General features: G+C 39.5%; 1 protein-coding gene across 1 annotated transcript; it reads right to left on the reverse strand.

Annotated features, from left to right (window-relative positions):
• Positions 1-5,664: 5,664 nt before the first annotated feature.
• LOC134494612 (uricase-like) lies at positions 5,665-24,504 on the reverse strand. Its single transcript, XM_063299864.1, has 8 exons — positions 24,270-24,504; positions 15,507-15,760; positions 13,041-13,157; positions 12,698-12,776; positions 11,290-11,479; positions 9,857-9,980; positions 8,513-8,596; positions 5,665-5,808 (listed from the first exon to the last, which is right to left on the reverse strand). The coding sequence occupies exons 1-8, from the start codon at positions 24,502-24,504 to the stop codon at positions 5,665-5,667; spliced, it is 1,227 nt and encodes a 408-aa protein (XP_063155934.1).
• Positions 24,505-24,718: the final 214 nt, after the last annotated feature.

Here is a 24,718-nt window from a genome sequence, read left to right on the forward strand (position 1 = left end):
TTAAATTTATTATGAGACACATTATTGCTTTTTGAGCTACATGAATATATCAGGGCTTGGCTGGAATACACAGATACTACTAGTAATATACAGAATCAGTTCCAAAGGTAAGCAGTTTATCTTACTGACATGGCCATACAACTTTACAAGTTGGATTGTAGGCATCTGAATACCCAATACCATGTGACATTCACATATTTTACTAAATTTTAGATATGCATTCCTAACTAAATTGTGTGTGAGGTGGTTTCTGATTTTTTTTTCCTGCAAGCCAGAGAAGCATAAGATGTGAGATCATTTCTAAATCAATTAAAATACACCATCTAGAATTATGTCACCTTATGAGACTGTAAAAACTTCCTGACTAATCCTGCAAGTTTCTTTCATGGTGAAATTGTCTTACTGGTGAGTAGCAATTTGTGATAATAACAGTGTAATTACCTCAAAGCAGCCTTTTTGGCAACAGCAGCAGATTTTAAATGGGGCAACACAAGCCTCTGGATCGATGTGCTGCTTTTTCAAAGATAAAGGCTTGAAATTTCATAAGAGATGCAAAAAGAAATAATAGATTACACATTCTTACACATTAATTGAATGTACTGCTTAAGTGCAATGTTAGCCTTCAATTGCTTTTTAGTTTTACCTGTAACTGCTGGTTTGATGGAATATTTCAGAGGCTTAGGGCAAAAAATGACTAAATTACTTGAGCATGTTGAGCACAGTTCCTCACTAAAGCTTAAAGATGAGATGACAAACTTATTTAAACTGTAAAATAAAGTTTAAAACCTCATTGGAAAAGAATGTTGCAAGCCCCATCATGTTCCAAAGATGCAAAGGAAAGTTGCTAGCTGAGCTCAGTCTAAATTCTATTGAATTCAGCCTGATTTATATCTGTGTAATAGCTATGAAAAGCATCTTTGGTAGCAGAGAGCAACCTGCTTGCGCCATTGTCAGCTGTGGGAAGTGAAAATGATCTGTGCAAATACCACAGGAATATGCGGGAAATGTTCAGCCTTAGGATGCCCAGGTTTGGATTGCCATGAAGTGGCAGTTCACTTGCACACTACTAAAGCACATCAAGGGCAAACTGGAGAATTGTAATAAGGGCAAAAAGTTCCTCAGAACTGGGGGTGAGGGGGAGGGTTGAAAAGAAGGAGAGGAAAGGAAAAAAAGATAAGCAGAATGTAGAGAAGAACAACCTGTGTGACAATCATTATGGAAATAAAGATGTTTAGTTGATGTACTTTTTAAAGAGAAACTTGCCTTTATTGTCTCTTTACATAATGTTTTGTAACATACAGGACAACTGTATGTACAATTCAATCATACAGTGTACCATATTCATACCTATACTATAGTTTTAACTGTCTGGAATCTACTGGCCTTCTAAGCAAATGAGAGAACATAAAACCCTTCTGCGCATCTGTACACCCCACTCAGATATTTTTCACAGGTGGCATCTGGAGGGGGGAGGGACAAGGCCTTTCACAGCCCTGAATCTGACTTGTTATTTCAAATCCATTTATGGCTTCCGCCATAAATACGAAAAAGGTGGAGGACTCCCCCAATACTCCTGACCCAGAAATGGCATTCCAGATGGGATGAGCAAATGGGCACAGCTCCCATCTCGTTCCAAACTTGAGTTTGTTTTGAGGTGGGAAGTTGCAGAAATGGGCTACATTTGCAGAATGGGCTGAGCTTAATTCATTTTCCCCTTGGTGGTGGTGTGATTTGTTCTTAAGGAACCGTGCGAACTAGCCCGTTTAACTACTTGTAGCTCAAGATAATTGCATGAAAACAGCAAATGGTTTAATTCACTAACCATTTTAAGCTTGTTGTGTGAATAGAGCTGTATTGTTCAATTACCTTAGACCCAACAGCAACCTTGAGAGAAAGGAGTCAAGAGAAAGAGAATGGAGCAGTGGTTAGAAATTGGCTGAGACTTGGATGACCAATATTAAGATTTCTAAGCAGCTATGAAACTATGAAATGACTTTGGGGTGATAATATCCATACATACAAACAGTGCAATTTATATCGTAAGATAAAGGATAAACAGCACTGAGAGGGAAGCTGGGACAAAATGCAGTACATAAATGCCTTCCCCATAATGTCTTGTGTCAGTGACGGTCCCTATGTTCAGAATGATAATGTAATTTTTGCCTTTAGTGCTCGTTATATCCTCAGAACAATCTTGTAATATAAATTGTTTGCTTGCATTGGCTTAAAGCCACCCAAATTGGCAGTGCAACCCATCCTAGACCAGTGTGTTATATGTAAATGAGATCACTATGGCTTGCTTGTGAGAGCTTTTCACTGAGATCAGTCTTGATTGCACACAATAGTTAGCCATGTGAAATGTGGAGTCCTGAATGCTCCATTGGGTACTGACTGAAACTATATGTGTGGCCAGGTCAAAAACTGATATTTTATTATGTAAAAGCATTTATTAATATGTAAAAGCTAATTTAAATCAGCTAACTATAGTTAATATGAGTGCTCCCCTATGTATTTAATACTTTGTCTATTGATTTAAAAATTACAGTGGCAACTCTTGAAGGAGCTTTGGAGGATACCCTCAAGACTCTGGGGCCTCCAGTTGTACACCCATGTTGCACATAATTGTTCAAGAAAGTTTAACAGCGTTAAGAGTAGATGCAGTGTGCAAGGTTCTTTCTAAATGTGCCTTCTTATCCAGTGGACCGTTTCAGGGCTAGTGTCAGTCCAGCAACTACTAAGCCCAGGAACCAAGGCAATGACTGCTCACAGCATACCCAGTAAGTTAAAGGAAGCCTCTCTTGTCTTGCCCCATTCTTTCAAGAAATCTGTCTTGATGCGAAGGGATCCCACTCCTTTTCTCCTCTAAGGCTTCAAGGAAGGAGAGAGCATACTTCAGCTGGTCTCCAAGAAGTTTGAAGCAAAATAATGAGAATGATGGTGATTCTCACCTTCCAAGGTACACAACATCAAGATTTCACCAAGTGGAAATGGAGAGGGGAATATCAAAGCAAGCAAAGTACACTCTATGGTCTGCCCCAATTTTATCATTGTTTAAGGAAACCTATTGAAGCTTCTTGGCTATGGGTCTATAATGTCCAAGAAGCTATTTTACACTGCTCAACCAGCTGAGAAGAAGGGCTCTATTTGTGTAGTGCTACCTTTTGCATTTTTGCTACCAGTTCAGTTTATCAGTTCAACTCTTACTTTCACTGTTTGCAAGATGAATAACGAATTGTATGGGTCTAGAATCTTGAATAATTATATGTTTATATTTTGATACCTACAGAGTTACATATTAAATTGAATAAACAGATTCAAACTTTTTTGTCTTTGCTCTTTATTCACCCATAAAAAGATACATAGAAATTTAGAAACCTCAGAACCGATAAACTGATAGTAAAGAAAAAAGACATTTGAGACACTCTAATACTACTATTAGTAATTCTGTAGTTGAAAGATAGAATGGGATTAAAAAAAAGTGAACATTTATGCAGTCAAATTTTGAACAACAGAAAAGATGGTGCTATTTGACATTGATTAACCCATATTTTGGTAGAATCTTCTCAAGGCTGGGCTTTCCTACTAAAAACCTTATTGATAAGGCAGTTATACTTTTCTATAGCAATATGTAGATTTTCTTTTTAGAGTGGGCATGTCCCCAAATTGTAAAGCCGTGAACAAGGTTTTTTTTCTCCCAATAGCTCACATTAATCAAGATCTCCAGTTCATAAGAATACAACTTTAGTGTTTATCTCCCAACAAAAAGCAGGTGTCAAAGATGCTGGGGAATATCCTTCTCTGCTGTCTTGACTTCTGTAAATGAAGAAAAGACATGCCACAGAGAAGAGACCTAGAAATTCTTCACTCATTGCTGGAGAACTTTCATTTCCTCCAATTTAGGAAACAAGCCTAAAGAACAGGTCACAGAAGACAAGAGAAACTTGAGAACTACTTACACCCTGATTAAGTAAAGGAACAATAAACGAAAAGATTTAGATAAATTTGTTCCATACTGCATGTGAAGAAAAGTCCAATTTTGAAAGACTGAATTCCTTGACATCTTTTTTCCAACCAGTACTACTACAAAGGATGAAATCTAAAATGGAAAAGTTCCAAGGTATGTTTTTTTTTTTTTTTGGAAAGCAGACTAAAGAAAGCTTATGTCAGATCTGTTGTCCTCTGAAAATACACGGTGTAAGACAAGGAAAGCTACAAAGATACAAGTATGAATAAGCGATCGTATTACAGGTTTCCTTGAATAGCCTCTAGCTTTGAGGCCATAGCATGTTAGATTGTGTTTTTTCTAAACTTGCAGAGGTACTCATCTGGTGATAGGTTATTGTCTACCTGCAGGGCACAGATTGTGGAAAGCTGTTTGAACAAATTGTTTCTAAATGATGGCAAATTACTGCAGTGGTTTGGTGGATAGTCAGTCTGGCAATCAGTTTCAAATCTGATGATGAAATTCTGGCTGCAATCCAGAATTTCTGAACCAAATTTCTAGTACTTTATAAATAAATTAATGTATTATAAATTTATAATATATTTAAGACTATTTATGGTTTTCCCCACATGATGGACAGTTGGTTGTGTGGAAACTTTATGCCAGTAAATAAATAAATTAATGGGGAGAAATGAATCTTGTTTGCATTCATGAAACAGAAGCTTTGTTAAAAGTAAATGAATGGTCCGCAGTGAATATCATAATCATTTTTCTCGTCTGGCTCCTTTCATCATCTGGGGTTGGATCTTCTGATCTTCTGAAATCTTCTGTTTAATTGGATTAATATATGCTTTATGAAAATGAATATGGAATCCTCAGTAATTTTTAGCCAAGATAAGTAACTTGAATCTCAATATTCAGCAGCCATATGTTTCGAGTGGAGCTAGACGATAGCTTGAGAATGTCTTATGATTATATAAATGCATAGCTGTTTACCTTTTCACATGTGTTCCAAGGTTTGGTTATGAAAGTAAAATGCGAAAAAAGCACACCTGTGTCACTGAAGTGCCAGTCAGTCAACAGCCATAGTTATACTATGATGAACAATATATATGCAACACTGCAGTTCTTCTGCTTCATTTACCAAAATTGGTCTAATTAAACTTATGTAGACAATACAGAATTTATTAAATGGGCAGGAAAATGATCTCCAGCTAGTCAATTCAAGGAAAGTAAAGGGGTCTTAGCATATTGTTTTCTTCATCTTCTCAGTATCAGTGAAGATAAACACAGTAATAATTATTTGAAAGTACCTACCAATGCTTCCCATATATCACATCAGTTTACTCAATGAGCATCAAGTAAACAGATGTGGTATATCTGGTTAATTTATACAGGAATCCTGCAACATTACTGGATTGGATCCAGACTTAATCATATTAGAATAGACTGTAATTGACATAACTACATTAAATCTTCTAAGTATGATTAAGTCTGGATACAACTACTGTGTTTGCACTGAGTGCTTTGCATTTGGGTGTTGGTTTTCAAAAGAAAAGGAAATTCATTACGATGTTACTATATAATTTCCTTGAAACTCTGAAAATACAATTGATAACTGCCTTTATATGGTAACATGGAGAAAACCATGGAGTAAGTAATGCCTCCTGGTGTGATTTGAGTTTTGTGTGATACGATATTCTAGGAAAGGAACTGAGTCTTCAGTGTAATCCACGGCTAAACTTCCATTCAAAAGAGCAACGGGGTTTGCAGTCTACTGGCATCTGACGCAGTCTCTTTGAACAGTCCTTCCTACGTAGTGTAGATGCACAAGCACCAAAGGGTGTCTCCTGAGGTGTAAAAATCTGTAAAGGAAAGATGCACACATAGGAATGATTGGTCTCTAGCCTAAACACCCATTATTATCATGAGAGAAAGCAGGACCATGTTTCTTCCTGCATAGTCACACAAAGAATTTAACAGTCTGTACAGTTAATTTCACCTACAAGGTGACTCTGGCAATTCAGAAGGGCTAGATTGTGAGTCAAAATGTCAGTGCTGTACTTATCAATGATAGTTTTTAACAGTCAGGCCAGGTAGCTGATGTAATAAGCCCAACACAATAGATGAAAGCAGGAGTCTCTGGGATAATCTTCCATTGGTTACAAGATTGGTCAGGTTTACTCCCATAAATTCAGACCCTAAAGAGGAATTCCCCCACTTTTCCACTAGCCTCCATGATTGTCTTCTTCCAGTGTCAGGAATCCTTGGTGTCAGAAAGGTCTAAACATGCGGATGATGTTTGTTTGTTTTGTTTTGGAGGCTAAGTGACCCAAAGTATGTAAATTTTTATTAAATGATCCCACTCTTCCCAGTGTGGTGGTGTTTATTCGTTTAGTCGCTTCCGACTCTTCGTGACATCATGGACCAGCCCACGCCAGAGCTTCCTGTCGGTCATCAACACCTCCAGCTCCCCCACGGACAAGTCTGTCACCTCTAGAATATCATCCATCCACCTTGCCCTTGGTCGACCCCTCTTCCTTTTGCCCTCCACTCTCCCTAGCATCAGCATCTTCTCCAGGGTGTCTTCTCTTCTCATTATCTGGCCAAAGTATTTCAGTTTTGCCTTTAATATCATTCCCTCAAGTGAGCAGTCTGGCTTGATTTCCTGGAGGATGGACTGGTTTGATCTTCTTGCAGTCCAAGGCACTCTCAGAACTTTCCTCCAACACCACAGTTCCAAAGCATCTATCTTCCTTCGCTCAGCCTTCCTTATGGTCCAGCTCTCGCAGCCATATGTTACTACGGGGAACACCATTGCTTTAACTATGCGGACCTTTGTTGTCAGTGTGATGTCTCTGCTCTTAACTATTTTATCGAGATTTGTCATTGCTCTTCTCCCAAGGATTAAGCATCTTCTGATTTCCTGACTGCAGTCAGCATCTGCAGTAATCTTTGCACCTAGGAATACAAAGTCTTTCACTGCTTCTACATTTTCTCCCTCTATTTGCCAGTTATCAATCAAGCGGGTTGCCATAATCTTGGTTTTTTTGAGGTTTAGCTGCAAGCCAGCTTTTGCACTTTCTTCTTTCACCTTCATCATAAGGCTCCTCAGTTCCTCTTCGCTTTCAGCCATCAAAGTGGTATCATCTGCATATCTGAGATCGTTAATGTTTCTTCCAGCAATTTTAACTCCAGCCTTGGATTCCTCAAGCCCAGCATGTCGCATGATGTGTTCTGCGTACAAGTTGAATAGGTAGGGTGAGAGTATACAGCCCTGCCGTACTCCTTTCCCAATCTTAAACCAGTCCGTTGTTCCATGGTCTGTTCTTACTGTTGCTACTTGGTCGTTATACAGATTCTTCAGGAGGCATACAAGATGACTTGGTATCCCCATACCACTAAGAACTTGCCACAATTTGTTATGGTCCACACAGTCAAAGGCTTTAGAATAGTCAATAAAACAGAAATAGATGTTTTTCTGAAACTCCCTGGCTTTTTCCATTATCCAGCGGATATTGGCAATTTGGTCCCTAGTTCCTCTGCCTTTTCTAAACCCACCTTGTACATCTGGCAATTCTCGCTCCATGAATTGCTGAAGTCTACCTTGCAGGATCTTGAGCATTACCTTACTGGCATGTGAAATGAGTGCCACTGTTCGATAGTTTGAACGTTCTTTAGTGTTTCCCTTTTTTGGTATGGGGATATAAGTTGATTTTTTCCAGTCTGATGGCCATTCTTGTGTTTTCCAAATTTGCTGGCATATAGCATGCGTTACCTTGACAGCATCATCTTGCAAGATTTTGAACAGTTCAGCTGGGATGCCGTCGTCTCCTGCTGCCTTGTTATTAGTAATGCTTCTTAAGGCCCGTTCAACCTCACTCTTCACGATGTCTGGCTCTAGCTCACTGACCACACCATCAAAGCTATCCCCGATATTGTTATCCTTCCTATACAGGTCTTGTGTATATTCTTGCCACCTTTTCTTGATCTCTTCTTCTTCTGTTAGGTCCTTGCCATCTTTGTTTTTGATCATACCCATTTTTGCCTGGAATTTACCTCCGATGTTTCTAATTTGCTGGAAGAGGTCTCTTGTCCTTCCTATTCTATTGTCTTCTTCCACTTCCACACACTGCTTGTTTAAAAATAATTCCTTATCTCTTCTGGCTACCCTCTGGAATTTTGCATTTAATTGGGCATATCTCCCCCTATCCCACTGTTGCCTTTTGCTTTCCTTCTTTCTTGGGCTACTTCTGGTGTCTCAGCAGACAGCCATTTTGCCTTCTTGGTTTTCTCTTTCTTTGGGATGTATTTTGTTGCCACCTCCTGAACAATGTTGCAAACTTCTGTCCATAGTTCTTCCGGGACCCTACCTACTAAGTCCAGTCCCTTAAATCTATTCTTCACCTCCACTGCATATTCCTTAGGAATATTAGTGAGCTCATATCTAGCTGATCTGTGGGTCTTCCCTAATCTCTTTAGTCTGTTCCTAAATTGTGCAATAAGAAGTTCCCAGTGTACAATCACAATAATAAATAGTTTGGACCACGAAGAAAAAGTAATTATCACCTCCTTGTCATTGCTTAATCCCAGTTTTTCTAAATTTGTCACTGAATAGTGGATGTTAGACAAGATCACTTCCACCTCTTCAATCTGAAAATACAAAAACACCATTATGACTTATAAAGGAAAACATATATACAATACTAACAGATAAATGCAATAAAGTGGACTGACTTCCTGGTATTTACAGTTTTGTGTCTGATAGTTTCTTGAATTATCTGAAGTATTTTATTAGTTAGATTTATATCCTTCTATCTATCCCTTCAAGAGCTTAAGACAGATTGCAGGCAGTTCTCCCTTCATTTATTCCCCACACCCCTGGGAAGAAGGCTAAGCTGAGCTGAGACTAGACCATAAACATCCAGTGAGTTTTCATTGTTGAGGGGGGACTTGAACCTGAGTTTCCACTGTCCTAGTCCAGCACCTAGTGCAGTATTTCTCAACCTTGGCATCTGTAAAATGTGTGGATTTCAACTCCCAGAATTCCCCAGCCAGCTGGCTGGCTGGGGAATTCTGGGAGTTGAAGTCCACACATTTTACAGATGCCAAGGTTGAGAAATACTGATCTAGTGACTACTACACTACACTGGCCTATCTGATATCCTTCTCCAGGTAAACTTTATTCAGAATTTAGGTTGCCAGCTACCAGCAGTAGGGTCTTTTCAGTTATTGTAATTCCATTTGTCGAATTAGCAAATACATCTAACTTCAACACTGCCAACTTTTCAGTAGGTAGAATCTATTTTTATACTGAGATAGCATTATTTGAGGTATGTACAATACAATGTTCTGTGTTTGCATGGCAACACCATCCATATTTGTCATTCCCTAGTTGTTATGGAGTGAGATTATAGCAGAGTGGTTTAATTTATGGCGTTTATCCCCCCAAAAAGTGATCTTGAATTTAAGACAGTCTCACCAAAACAGAAGATTAGATAGAAAAACCTCAGCTACTATTACTTTATTGTTAGCCAATCTAAGATGAATATAATCAACTATATTCATCCTTCCATTATAAAGTAGATGGGGGGAAATGGTCTTCCTTTCAGGTACAGGTAGTATACATTCCTTAATTATTTATTTAGTTGACTTTTTTTTTTTGCCTGCTGTGATCAAGGCCAAATATACCATAAAGTATGTTTAATACTGAAATAGCAAGGGTGAGAAATATCTTTGCCTTTGTCTACTGGGGAACCATTAAAAAAAAATTAATGGGCTCCATGCCTCAATCGTCTGATTCATCTTAAGATACGGTATTGTCAGCATATCTTTGGAAATAAACCTCCATTTTCTGAAAATGCTAATAACATAAATCACACTGAAAGCCCCAAGTGAAATAAAGCTACTGGCCTGCGGAATTCTTTCCAGAATTAATGTCTGAATGCAGTTGACTGTCTTCTGGTAAGATGGTGAGTAATGGCCTGTTTCCGGTGGCCCAGCAAAAGCATCAAGGACACTTTCGTGGGCACTTCTCCTTTAAAGTTGAAAATAATGTAGAACATTTAGGATCAAACTACAATGGATAAAATCTACACTTGTAAGATAACACGTATGGGCATTAGTGGTTTTTCACTAGATGCTCTGTCATTCTGCTCAACTTTGTGTGTTGCGCATATAATGTTAACACTGATGTAATTTTCATACTGAGGAAATCAAGAGATGGCAATGTACAGTATATGTGCATAAGATTCCCAGACACTGCACATAATCACAGCCAGCCACAAGTAGGACTCTGTGACTGTCTGGGAAGCTTGTGATACTGCAGCACTGTTGAAGCCAAACAGCCAGGAAGCTAAACAAACCCTTGATGGAAAATTAGTCGAAGCACCCAAAATAAACTGGAGTATAAAAACATAAGAGTCACTGGGAGTCAGGTGGCGTAGAAGTTGTTGATGCTGATTGTGATGATGATCCTATATACATGTCAGTCAGAGTTCAGTAATGTGCAATGCTCCTCTTAGAGGCTTTTCATTGGTCATATTATAATAGTTTATGTATGCACAATAGCAGAGGGTTGGAAGACTTAGCCTTATGGTCATGTTATCATTCACCTTTTTAAAAAAAGTATGTATATTTACAGTCTAAGAACAACCATCAAAGCACTAAAAAACCCAACAACTTTAGAATAGTGCCTCACCCTAGAACTGTGGATAATCCTAAACCTCATCTAACCTATACAGATTTTAGCAGAAATCACTGACAGTGCAATACTCTGAAAGAAATGGGAATAAAAACAACAGATTCTCAAATTACTATGCGGTTGGGAGAAAGGGAATGATCAATACAATGTCTGGGAGCAGAGAGGGGAGTGAAATTTTCAAACTATTACCTTTCAGTGCTCATAAACTGCGAAGCCCAAGCTTCAAGTGTACAGATTGAATAAAAATGTGTACCAGCAAAGACAAAATAAATGCACATTTATACTGCATTCAAAACTGGTAAGGTCAGGGAATCATTTTTGTAATGCCTGTGCCTTTGCAACTATGGAGGAAAAGCCCACTGCAGACCACCTACGCTAATCCATTAAAATAATGAATTAAATAAATCTTTGATTAGTCTAGAGTCAAGCCACAAGCAAAAGTAAAACTCTTAGAAAGTAAGTCAAGACTATATGTGGGTCAAAATGAACTCTCAGATATGGAAATCTGGTGAAAACCTCCCTTAGAAAGAGATCTTATCCATTGCTGGTTTTAGTCCTGTTGTATGTAAGCCCTTTCCTCCACTATGGAGAAATGTCATGTCCCATCAGTTACAAGGAATCCACATAGAAGTTTTTACTGTACCATATGCAGTCATAATCCAGGCCATCTAAGCATTCACCGTAGCACCACTTGATGAGTGTTTCTACCGACAGCACTCTATCTATTCTTTCTGGAAGTGTGGTGTATTTTTCTTTAAGGAAACCCTGAAATCCAGACTGGGTTGTTTTCATAAGTTTTAGATCCTTAATGCCAGAAAAAACAATTGGAGTGCCTAGAAGAGGAACAGAATAAATTAATTTAATATGGGCCAGGGTATGCTGATAATCCCATGGTCACATACACAGCTTTTTCCTCAAGATGCAGTGATATCTGCAAATCAGTTTACAGCACAGCACAGTGAAATTTATTTCCAACTAAGCATGCATAGATATGCACCTCTATATGGCTGCCTGAAAAATTGAACGTTATTGGGAACTCAAGTTTTTAAAATGTAGTATATTCTTGTGAATTCTAATAATGTATGTTTGGGGGCCAAATAAGTTTATAAGGAAATCTGCCTGTCAGATTCAGCATGGTGTATTTTGATTAATTTGTATAGGAGCTGAGGCCTTGCAAACAGCTTCACTTTGATCTAACAGATCAAATTTTGCCTTTTTTTTTTTTAAAGAAGAGCCCTGCTAGATCAAAACAAATATCATTAATGCAACATCATATATCTGACAGGGTCCAGCTTCGTTATAGGAAACTCACAAAGTCATAAAGATGTAGAGGAGTATTAAGATAATTCAACGTGTTCTGATTTGATCTGAATGTTTAGTTCAGATCTGATCTCAAATATTGGAGAGCAGAGTAATTGTCACCAAAAGGGGCTTCAGGCTGTTGTGGATTCTGTTGCCAATGTGCAGTTTACTTATATGTTTATTCATTTATATCCCGACCTATTGATCTTTGAGAACCAAGTTATGAAATAAACAACTTAAAACAATATTTTAAAAGATTACAAACATTACACTTTTAAAATTGTGTATTAAAATTGACATAGTAGATACATTCCATAGTATATTGCCAGCTCCCAAAGTGTTTGTAGACCTTACAACAAGATACTGGGTTATAATACCTTGTTTGTTTGTTGGATTGACTGATCGGTTGATTGATTAATTTCTCATCTCAAGGCAGCATACATTGCAATATCTCTTCCAACTGTTTCCCAGAGCAGCAACCCGATGGGATAGTTTGGGCTGAGGGAACGTTGACCAGCCCAAAGTCACCCAGGGAAGCTTTCACTGCTGAGAATGGAAGAACAGAATTCGTACATGCGAAAAAAGCCTACAAGTCTGTGTTTTCTTTATTACTTGTTTTTTTTTTCATTTCAGACCTGGTCTTCAAGAATAACATGAATGAATTTATCTTGTTTTCAAGCCTGTGAACAGCTACCATTGCAAATATGAAGTTAATGTTCCTACTGAAGGAATTGAAATCATTTCCTTACTGTCCTGAGTCTGTTCCACTTCACAAAATCGAATTCCTTCAGAGCTGTAGAGAAAAGCATGGGCATGGGGAGTACAGTCCTAGAAATTAAGGATGACACGTTAAAGTTGCAAATAAAGCCATTTGATCTTACACTTGGAACTGATAAAAATAAATGAAATAGCTGACTCACCCTGAACTGCTGCTGCTCTCCTTTCCAAGCTACTGTCCTACTGAACCTTTCCCTGCCCTTGTTATATGTGGTATTCCTTTCTTTTCATTGTCCCTTCATGCATTGCTTCCCTACCTTTGTGCAGGGAACTGTGCATCCTGTCTAGAATGTGACCCAAATGTATTCACTGTACCTTTTCTAGACGCTGCCATGGAACCTCTTGGATAAAGGCATTGCAGTACACGACGTGGCAAAAAGTTTTAATGAACTGATTGCAGATATCAAGCCCAAACTCCTCTATTGTTCTGATCTAAAAAGAAAAGGCATTAGATATGATCAGGTTCCATCTTCAAAACAGTGATGAGAAATAATATTTCTTACGTATTGCTCATCTCAAAAGATTTATCGACTGGATGTGGCAGCCCAGCTCTGCTCATGAGAAATTATGTCCAGTTATGCACCAGTTACACACAAGGAGATCTATAGTTGCCATAATAAGCAGCACAACACACACTCAATTTCCAACAAGGATCAAAAGTTCTGCTCAGACTTGATATTTTGATCTTGAGCAAGATCTTAAGCAAGATATTTGCATGAGATCCACAAAATATGAACAATAACAGCTGACCACCCACTGCCTATTATAAGCTATTGTTGAAATTCTTAGCACTTTTTTAAAAGTAAATTTTATACAGGCTTTTTTTAAAAGGCCAATGAACCCTTGAGTTCACAGAACTAAAACTCCGTGGTTCCTTTAAACCTTGAGTTCTGCCTTCAATTCATTTCATTCCTTTTTGTTTATTTTATTTATTTATTTATTTATTTGTCTATCAAATTTGTCACCGCCCATCTCCTCCGAGCGGAGGAACTGTGAGTGGTTTACAATATAAAACAATAAACATATAATAACATTTCAATATAAAACACACTATAAAACAATTTCACAGAGCTACCAAATATAGTAAAATTCAGATGGCTATGGTCTCATTCAGTCATTGTATAGGAGGGGCACTTCAAGGCACTAGCCAGCCCCAAGTATGTCTATTCTCCTCCCTGCCCCAAGCCCAGTGGCAGAGCCAGGTCTTCAACTTCCTCCAGAAGGCTAGGAGCGATGGGGCTAAGCTCACTTCCAGGGGCAAGATGTTCCAGAGGGCGGGTGCTACTGCAAAGAAGGCCCGCCTCCTGGACCCCACCAGATGGAATTCTCTTATCAACGGGGTCTGTAGCCTGCTCGCTCTGCATGATCAGGTGGGGCGGGCTGATGAAATGGGGAAGAGGCGGTCCCTTAGGTAACCTGATCCCATGCCATGTAGGGCTTTATAGGTGATAACCAACACCTTGAATTGGACCCAGAAGCAGACTGGTATCCAATGCAGCTTGCGTAGCAAAGATGTTATGTGCGCCCTTCTAGGGGTGCCAAAAATAGCCTGCGCAGCCACATTCTGGGCCAGCTGAAGCTTCTGGATACTCTTCAAGGGTAGCCCCATGTAGAGCGCATTGCAGTAGTCTATATGGGAGATAACAAGGGCATGAGTGACTGTTCAAAGGGCCTCCCGATCCAGGAAAGGGCATAACTGGTGTACAACATGAAGCTGTGCAAAGGCCCTTCTGGCCACGGCTGCCACTTGCTCTTCAAGCAGGAGCCGTGAGTCCACGAGGACCCCCAAGTTATGTACCGGCTCTGTCTGGGGCAGTGCAACCCCATCCAGAACCAAAGATGACAAAGTCCCGGATACGGAAGAGCCCTTTACCCACAGCCACTCTGTCTTACCAGGGTTCAGCTGAAGCCTGTTGTTCCCCATCCAGGCCCTACAGCCCCCAGGCACCTGGAAAGGGCAGCTACAGCATCACTTACCTCACCTGAGATGGAGATACACAATTAAGTATCGTCAGCATACTGATGATACCTTATCCCATGGTAACAGGTGATCTCACCCAGTGGTTTCATGTAGATGTTGAATAGGAGAGGAGAGAGAACCGAACCCTGCGGCACGCCACAAAGGAGGGGTCGAGGGTTGGATCTCTCGCTCCCTATCACCTTGGGACCGGCCCTGGAGGAAGGAGGTGAACCAACGTAGAACCACACCACCCACCCCCAACTCCCCGAGCCAACCCAAAAGGATACCATGGTTGATGGTATCGAAAGCCGCTGAGAGGTCAAGAAGAGCAAGGATGGATGCACTACCCCCATCCCGCTTCCCATTTATCTGAATTTCATACAGATCTTCTATTTTTAAAAAAGACAACAGCTCTTAGCTTGTCACCTGTATCCTGTGGCCCTCTGAATTTTGAATTATTCAAACCCTGCACATTTTGTATTGTTATTAAAATAATATTCTTCCAATATTCTTCCACCTGAATATTGGTGCAATCTATTTTAAAATTAAATATAATATAACCATGTTATAGGAAGTACAGATAAGACAACCAGGAATAATGTTCTTGGGATTTTTTTAGAAAATCCAAACAAGATAACATACAATGCTTCCAAATCTAATTTAGAATCTTTCTCCTCTCCCCATCTGCCTTGCTTTTCTTACGTAGCACCAAATCCTTTTGTTTGTTGCTTTGTCTGAAGACTGATTCTATAAATGACAAAAAAAGAAGAAATGCAGTCCACTTCTAGCTATAAGATAAGATAAATGATTTTACAACATACCCCACGGCATTTGGCCAACGCTTGAACTGTATTCTTTATGGTGTCTGTAGGGATGACTCTGGAGTTGTCAGCATTGAAGTATTCATTCACAGTGTTGAGTCTTATATGTACAGAGATTGCCAGTTCTTTAATGCGGTGTATCTTGCCTTCTCGTCTAACATATAGGATTCTCACTGCATTCTTTCCATATTCAGAATTCACATATTCTACATTCTTAGGCTGCAATAAAGAAAATACACATACACAAACCCACCCTTTTTAATCAATACAGCTTAGCATTAAAACAACAGAGAGAGAAGCTAGTTCAAACTAATTTGTACCCGTATGTGTTTAGAATCACTTTACCAAGAATGTTCAAATTTTGGATGCACAAGGTCTAAGATGGATCTGACTATGGCACACCCTTGTGTGTATTCTGTCCCTCTGCCAGAATTGACCCATATTTTCAGCCTTATTTATTTCTTTATTTGTTTGGATTTCTAGGCTGCCCAACTATGGGCAGCTTCATAAAATTAAAAGAACAACAGTGTTGTACATACAACAGATACTCATTAAATAACAATAAGAAAACAAAACTATCTATCCATATCTCCGATCGACTCAAAGGACCTATCCATCCATTAAACCAAGGCCTGAAGGAAAACCCAGGTTTTTGAGGAACGCCTGAAAGCAGGCAAGAAGGGGGCCATGCAGATCCCTTTTATCTACACTCTCAGCTAGGCATGTTCAAGATGCTGAAGGAAGATTGCTTAATCTGTATCCATATTCCTTACAAAGGTTCGATGTGTGTATTCATTACTTAAGCTATGCCAGTGCCTGAGCGAGGAAACTGCCCCCAGCTCCTTGGCCTTATCCCATATTTCTCATCCCTCCAGTCAGTCCTATTCACATACGGGAGTGGCAAAGATGGTAGGAAGCCTGGTCTAAACACATAGGTGCCACACACAACCTTACACCCTCTTCCAAGACACATGGAGAAACTGTGGATGGATAACAGACTCTTCGTGCGGCTAGAATTACATGTCATTGAAAGGATAGGGCCAGGGCACTTTGCTGCTTGAGACAAAGGACAAAAGGGGGCATAGATACGGCAATTAACCAGGTTAAACTGTTGAAGCAAAGCACGTGTCATTCGACAGCATCTTCTCTTCCAGCAGAGGCCATCTATTAATTTAGAAGAATAATGCCAAGCCCTTGAGAAACGATATGGGACTTTGCTTTTATATATGATCACAGCAGTGAGACATTTATATGCACAGGACTCACAAATATCTACAGTGGAAGACTGGATTATTAAATTGATGGATTTGGCCCAAATGACTTAGTTAACGGCTTTAATAAGAGAAAATACTTTGTCTGGATTTATTTCCACTTGGCAATTGCTTTTAGACAACTTGCTTGTGTTAGAAAAAGATAAAGTATTGTTTTTAGGTTTTACTGATTGAATGGTTTGTACTGATAGAAATAATGTTGTTAAGGTTTAATTAATGGTAAGAGATTATATTTGAAATTATGTGTGTGTGTGTGTGTGTGTCTGTCTGTCTGTCTGTCTGTACTGGAGATAGTTGGAAGATACTTTCTGTTTCTGTTTTCTAACTATCTGCACTTTTATAGTTTTTTTCTTTTTTCTTTAGCTCTATCACTTTTCTATATTTTCTGTTTTGTATTTTATCCATACTTTGAAAATCAATAAAGCTTAATATAAGAAAAGAATAATGGTAAGCCACCTGGCACATGGATTTGTCCTCCAACAATTTGATGTTGCTTTTTGACTCTTAATGTCTCCTGCTAGTGAAACTCCTAAACAAATCTTTATGGTTTCTTTGGAAAACAATAGCTCAGACTATTAAACGTACTACAGATGTTTGGAGGAAGTTCAATACCTGATCCATTGCCATTATTGTTTCTTGAATATATTAATTACTTTTTTCTTACAACATCTGACTTTTATACAATTCACATTGTTATATTATACAAAAATAGATGCCTTCTAATTTGCTCAGCTGACTGTATTGTTTTGTTGTTTATTCGTTTAGTCATTTCCGACTCTTTCTGACTTCATGGACCAGCCCACGCCAGAGCTTCCTGTCAGTCGTCAACACCCCCAGCTCCCCCAGGGACGAGTCTGTCACCTCTAGGATATCATCCATCCACCTTGCCCTTGGTCGGCCCCTCTTCCTTTTGCCCTCCACTCTCCCTAGCATCAGCATCTTCTCCAGGGTGTCCTGTCTTCTCATTATGTGGCCAAGTATTTCAGTTTTGCCTTTAATATCATTCCCTCAAGTGAGCAGTCTGGCTTTATTTCCTGGAGGATGGACTGGTTTAATCTTCTTGCAGTCCAAGGCACTCTCAGAATTTTCCTCCAACACCACAGTTCAAAAGCATCAATCTTCCTTCTCTCAGCCTTCCTTATGGTCCAGCTCTCGCAGCCATATGTTACTACGGGGAACACCATTGCTTTAACTATGCGGACCTTTGTTGTCAGTGTGATGTCTCTGCTCTTAACTATTTTATTGAGATTTGTCATTGCTCTTCTCCCAAGGATTAAGCGTCTTCTGATTTCCTCACTGCAGTCAGCATCTGCAGTAATCTTCGCACCTAGAAATGCAAAGTCTTTCACTGCTTCTACGTTTTCTCCCCCTATTTGCCAGTTATCAATCAAGCTGGTTGCCATAATCTTGGGGTTTTTTTGAGGTTTAGCTGCAAGCCAGCTTTTGCACTTTCTTCTTTCACCTTCATCATAAGGCTCCTTAGTTCCTCTTCGCTTTCAGCCATCAGAGTGGTATCATCTGCATATCTGAGATTGTTAATGTTTCTTCCAGCAATTTTAACTCCAGCCTTGGATTCCTCAAGCCCAGCATGTCGCATGATGTGTTCTGCATACAAGTTGAATAGGTAGGGTGAGAGTATACAGCCCTGCTGTACTCCTTTCCCAATCTTAAACCAGTCCATTGTTCCATGGTCTGTTCTTACTGTTGCTACTTGGTCGTTATACAGATTCTTCAGGAGGCATACAAGATGACTTGGTATCCCCATACCACTAAGAACTTGCCACAATTTGTTATGGTCCACACAGTCAAAGGCTTTAGAATAGTCAATAAAACAGAAATAGATGTTTTTCTGAAACTCCCTGGCTTTTTCCATTATCCAGCGGATATTGGCAATTTGGTCCCTAGTTCCTCTGCCTTTTCTAAACCCAGCTTGTACATCTGGCAATTCTCGCTCCATGAATTGCTGAAGTCTACCTTGCAGAATCTTGAGCATTACCTTACTGGCATGTGAAATGAGTGCCACTGTTCGATAGTTTGAACATTCTTTAGTGTTTCCCTTTTTTGGTATGGGGATGTAAGTTGATTTTTTCCAGTCTGATGGCCATTCTTGTGTTTTCCAAATTTGCTGGCATATAGCATGCATTACCTTGACAGCATCATCTTGCAAGATTTTGAACAGTTCAGCTGGGATGCCGTCGTCTCCTGCTGCCTTGTTATTAGTAATGCTTCTTAAGGCCCGTTCAACCTCACTCTTCACGATGTCTGGCTCTAACTCACTGACCACACTGTCAAAGCTGTCCCCGATATTGTTCTCCTTCCTATACAGGTCTTGTGTATATTCTTGCCACCTTTTCTTGATCTCTTCTTCTTCTGTTAGGTCCTTGCTATCTTTGTTTTTGATCATACCCATTTTTGCCTGGAATTTACCTCCGATGTTTCTAATTTTCTGGAAGAGGTCTCTTGTCCTTCCTATTCTATTGTCTTCTTCCACTTCCGCGCATTGCTTGTTTAAAAATAATTCCTTATCTCTTCTGGCTACCCTCTGGAATTTTGCATTTAATTGGGCATATCTCCCCCTATCACTGTTGCCTTTTGCTTTCCTTCTTTCTTGGGCTACTTCTAGTGTCTCAGCGGACAGCCATTTTGCCTTCTTGGTTTTCTCTTTCTTTGGGATGTATTTTGTTGCCGCCTCCTGAACAATGCTGCCAACTTCTGTCCAGAGTTCTTCTGGGACCCTGTCTACTAAGTCCAGTCCCTTAAATCTGTTCTTCACCTCCACTGCATATTCCTTAGGAATATTAGTGAGCTCATATCTAGCTGATCTGTGGGTCTTCCCTAATCTCTTTAGTCTGTTCCTAAATTGTGCAAGAAGAAGTTTGTGATCTGAACTACAGTCAGCTCCAGATCTTGTTTTTACCAACTGTATAGATGTTCGCCACCTTTGGCTACAAAGGATGTAGTCAATCTGATTTCAGTGTTGTCCATCTGGTGAAGTCCATGTATAAAGCCGTCTGTTAGGTTGTTGGAAGAGAGTGTTTGTTATGCAGAGTGCGTTGTCTTGGCAAAATTCTATCAGCCTATGTCCTGCTTCGTTTTGTTCTCCCAGGCCATGCTTACCTGTAATTCCAGGTGTCATTTGACTGCCCACCTTAGCATTCCAGTCTCCCGTGATGAAAATAACATCTCTTTTGGGTGTGTTGTCCAGTAGGTGCTGCAGATCCTCATAGAACTGCTCTACTTCAGCTCTTTCAGCATCTGTGGTTGGGGCGTATATTTGGTCACCATAAAAATAGCATTGGTCCTTTTAATGTAGCATCAATTGTTGAGTGACATAAAACATCCATCTCTACCCCACAGTGGAGAAGTCCTTTCTTCCTTTCCATCGTGCTTCTGCAAAAGTTAGTTCTTTCCAAAAGGAATTACATCAAATGAGGATTTCTACAAAGTATGCTTTTAACATTCATCATTTGTTTTCTCCAATGAAAATTTATTCAGTTTTGTACTTTCATACAAATCACAAGCTTCTTTTGAAGTTCTGAACTTGCTATATTTACTCAGGTGAGATTCTTTATTAACTTATTCAGTGTCTTGGTGAATTGGAAGGGTGAAGATATTGAATATCACCCAATCTGAGTCTCCAAAACAGGAGTAATAACAGTAAAATAACTCAATCCCGTTAAACTTACTTGCAAGGTAGACCAGACAGGAAACATGGCCAGATGAGCTAATTCTACTTTATTGTAAGGTTACATTAACAGAGTCTTGCAAGTCTGAAAGTATATCTCTCCCCCCATCCCCTTTACAGCTCAAGAAACAAGGGAGGGTCTCTTCTGAGCTGCTTGCCCCATCCACATTCCTGTTGTGGGCTATGCTGTCTCTTATCTGTCCCCTAGGCAGCGTCTCTTTGCCCTGTCTCCCAAGGTCATTCCCACATACCATTACAATGAGATGTCTTTATTGGTTACCTGGAAAAGCTTTACTCTCATATGAAATTGGTTTTCTAATTTCTAGATAATAAAAAACCAAACTGCTTATCATTTAAAAGTGCTGAATTCTGGAGAGAACTTATTCTAAGATAGTTTTCCCTATCCAAGGGCCTGTGTTGGACTACAATCTACAATCTTCCAGGCAGCATGCTATGCTGGGTGGTTCTGTAATGGTTGCCTATCCCAAACACTCAGACTCACAAGAGGTCGCTAAATGAAATCTGATTTATTAAGAAATTAAGGCAGATACAGAGAAAGCTGAGAATGACAGAAAGCGCACCAAATACAAACTAAAAACCCTCAGCTGCAAACGTAATCCCTCCCCCCTACCAGCCAGAGCCATCACCCCCCCCTCCCAGGTGCTGGTAACCGTCTTCCACACATCCTGGGAAAGCAACCTTGAATACATGAGATAACCCAAATACATTCCAGCCCAGCAGCCAACAGATAAGAACTCCCTGGAAAGGAATCATCCTCCCTTGTGAGATCAAACACGTATCAGGCTAATGACATGTGAAACGTTACGATGTACCAAGCACGTTGAAACGGTGAACATGACAGGTTCTAGATGTTGTAGTCTCAGTTTAGCTAGATTGGGAGAGGCATGCCTATAATAAAGGGGGGAAAAAACATTCTCAAGCAACTCGGTTTATTTCTCTACTATATCTGTTCATACTTTCATTGCACTAATTGTGAAAATTCATAGTTTATATAGAGTTGTAAGATGGAAGGAGAGGGGTACCAAAACCAGAAGGATGCCTACAGGAGTAAATGAGGAGCAAAACTCACAAGTAATGGTTTCAAAGGGAAGTTTCTGCTGATTGCCTGCTATAAATGGAATCTTCTTGAAGGCTACTGAAGGGGGGGCATCCTCTCACCTTCCCCATAATATATTCTACAAGTCTGTAAAAGTAAATAGAATAGGCTGCATTTTCCAGTAAGATATAGAAGCAGTGACCTTTGATTTTGATCCCATGAATGTTTTGTGCCCAACCACACTCGAGTTCTGATGTGTATCACTGAATTTAATAGACACTGGAGTGTCAGGCTGTGTCTCTTTTTATGCTCAGCCTATATCTTATCAAATGAATGCAAATAAAATGGCATGCAGGCCTCAGATGACCTCTTTCCAAATGAGGTTAAACCTGAAATTTCCCACTGCATAGAGAATTCAGGGGGAGTAAAACAGTGTACTTTAACATTTCATTTTAAAAGCTAAACAGCTGTGCCATTACTAACCCTTAAGTGTAGTAATATCTAGATGGTCATATTTCTCTCTCATCTTCTCCTGGAACAAAAGTGCTTTGCTAAGGCTAGAGGCAGATCAGGGTAGGAACCTGACACTGTGTTTGCCTCTTTCTCTCAAAATTCTACTGAAAACCCAATACCTTCTACCCTAATTCACTCTGTCTGGAATCTCCATCCCAAAACTTAGAATAAGTGCAGAGCTCATCTCCCCTCCTTCAAAGACAGGATCCTTCCCCCTCTTTCCTCTTTTCTGTATCATTTATTTCAATCAAGAGTTCTTGAAAAGTAAAAAAAAACTGCACACTATGTTGTCATATTTTTATTGCTTCTGATAAATGTATTGAGCAACTCTGGAACCCAATAGTAAGCTTATGGATGAGGGAAATTAAATGTCTGCCCTATCATTTGTATGCACCTTTTCTTCCCATTCCATAAATATAGCACCAATTATTATTCATTTCTGTTGGCTCATATTATTGTCCAACTTTACATTTCTACCAAGGTGCCCACAGCTAGTGGTTGGTTTATTTTTTATTTTTTATATCCCGCCTTTATTGTTTTTATAAATAACTCAAGGCAGGGAACATTCCTAATACTCCTTCCTCCTTCTATTTTCCCCACAACAACAACCCTGTGAGGTGAGCTGGGCTGAGAGGGAGTGACTGGCCCAAGGTCACCCAGCCGGCTTCCATGCCTAAGGCGGGACTAGAACTCTCCGTCTCCTGGTCTCTAGCCTGGTGCCTTTATATGATCAGCACATTTATTAGGGTACTTTTTGGACTTGTGAAAAAGGTGACATAAAGAATCTGTTTTAAAGCCTTTATACCTCTCCTGAGTTCCCCAGGAAGTCCTGACTGTGTGCATAAAAGACTGGAACAAAACCATCTCTTGCTGTACAGGTTTGTGCATGAAAATTACATATTACCTCATCTACATCCTAAAGGGACATTCTCCCCAGGGCAGGGTGGACAGAACTGACAAGTGTATCATATGTGGGGCTGGGGAAAATGGAAACTTAATTTTCTGCAATACAGTATTGTCCCTGAGCTGGCATGATACTTTACAGTGGCCTAGTTCTTACTGAGTAACTGTAATTCAGCTGGGAATGCTCAAACAACACAAAATTCACATGCCCAGAAAAATAATCCTTTCTCTGTCACATGGAAGATGTTTTCTATGAAGATGGAAAGCCACAGAGAAAGAAAGCATATCCTGTCATGCACACTTCTTTAGGATTCTATAGTTGTATAGGTGGGTGGCTGGGGAATTCTGGGAGTTGAAGTCCACGTATCTTCAAGTTACCAAGGTTGAGAAACACTGAAATAGAGGATACATAAATAAACTAAAACAGCAAAAATAGTGATAGAATAAGTGTCAGCCTTGCAAGGTAGACCAGACAGGAAACACACCCAGATGCGCTAATTTTACTTTACTGTAAGGTTACATTAACAGAATTTTGCAAGTCTGAAGGTACTTCTCTCCCTCCGTCCCCTTTACAGCCCAAGAAACTAGGGAGGGTCTCTTCTGAGCCATTTGCCGCTCCTGCGTTCTTGCTGTGGGCCAAGTTGCCTTTTATCTGACCATTCGCTTGGCTGCATCTCTTATTCCTGTCTCCCAAGGTCATTCTCACATACCATTACATCTTGAGACATGGCATAAAACAGGCAAGAGATATATCAGAAGACATAATTACCTTTTGTTAATTGCATTAGGAATAAATATGAACATAAATTTATGTTGGTCATTTGTTTAATGATCTGCATATGAAAGCAACTGTATTTATATTTACAACTAACAGAATTTTTAGCACTGTAAGATTAAACAAGGTTTCTTGTGTGAAGGCCCTTTGATCACCAAATGGAGAGAAATACAATGTCACCTGTACTCACAGAGGGGTTTCACAGCCCAAGTTGCTGTTACTCTACCCCTAATAAAAGGCTGAAACCAGCACTAACCCTTTACTCAGCTGAGGACAAAGTTAATGATTTTATAATAGCCACAGAAATGGGTTTACACCTTCTATTTTATATAAAAACTTCCCCCTTCATCCCAACAAGTAAGAACAATTTTAGTAACTAATCACTATCTCTTTAAATACAACAAATGCACTCTTCTTCCCATAACTCAAGTCATAAACAAAACCTTAAAGCTTTATCATTTATTCCTACTAGCAAAAGTCCATTAAGGGCTACCAGAAATAACTATATATCTATTTTAACCTTGATAAAATAAGCCAACGCTATATTTCTTCCCTGTACTTTTGACAATCTTGGCTTTTAATCCCTTCAAATAATGTTCTCGAACTTGATTTCTTTTAATCTTCTGTTTGTCTCCTCTCAGCAGATCCTTCAAAACTTTAACACATCTCTTTTGTAAATCCAGGAACAAAAGATTATCCCAATCACTCTTCTGGTTTAACGCTTGTATGTCCTTTTCAAATATCAAGACATCAACCGATTTCATTTGTATACACAATTTATCACCGTTCTCCATATCGTTCTTGTCACTTGTCATGTTTAAATCCAGATTCAAATCAATTGCAGTCTTATCCAGTACAGCTTGTTAAGTAGGAAACAGTCATCTAGGGTAGTATATGCTGTTTACTAGAACACCAAGTGCAAAACCTGCCAACACAACACCTCTGTAATTATTAAAAATACAAATTCAGGCAACAAATTAAAATTTATTAATGCAAGTGCCCATTGCA

This window comes from Candoia aspera, chromosome 3, assembly GCF_035149785.1.
Source record: "Candoia aspera isolate rCanAsp1 chromosome 3, rCanAsp1.hap2, whole genome shotgun sequence".
In the NCBI taxonomy this organism is placed as follows: Eukaryota; Metazoa; Chordata; class Lepidosauria; order Squamata; family Boidae; genus Candoia; species Candoia aspera.

Coding starts and splice junctions, on each gene's coding strand:
- LOC134494612 (XM_063299864.1), bottom strand. CDS start 24,504: ATGGAGAACGGTGATAAATTGTGTATACAAATGAAATCGGTTGATGTC. Junction 13,158..15,506: donor CGTTGGCCAAATGCCGTGGG/GTATGTTGTAAA, acceptor TTTTCTTTTTAG/ATCAGAACAATAGAGGAGTT. Junction 11,480..12,697: donor AGTGGAACAGACTCAGGACA/GTAAGGAAATGA, acceptor TTCCTCTTCTAG/GCACTCCAATTGTTTTTTCT.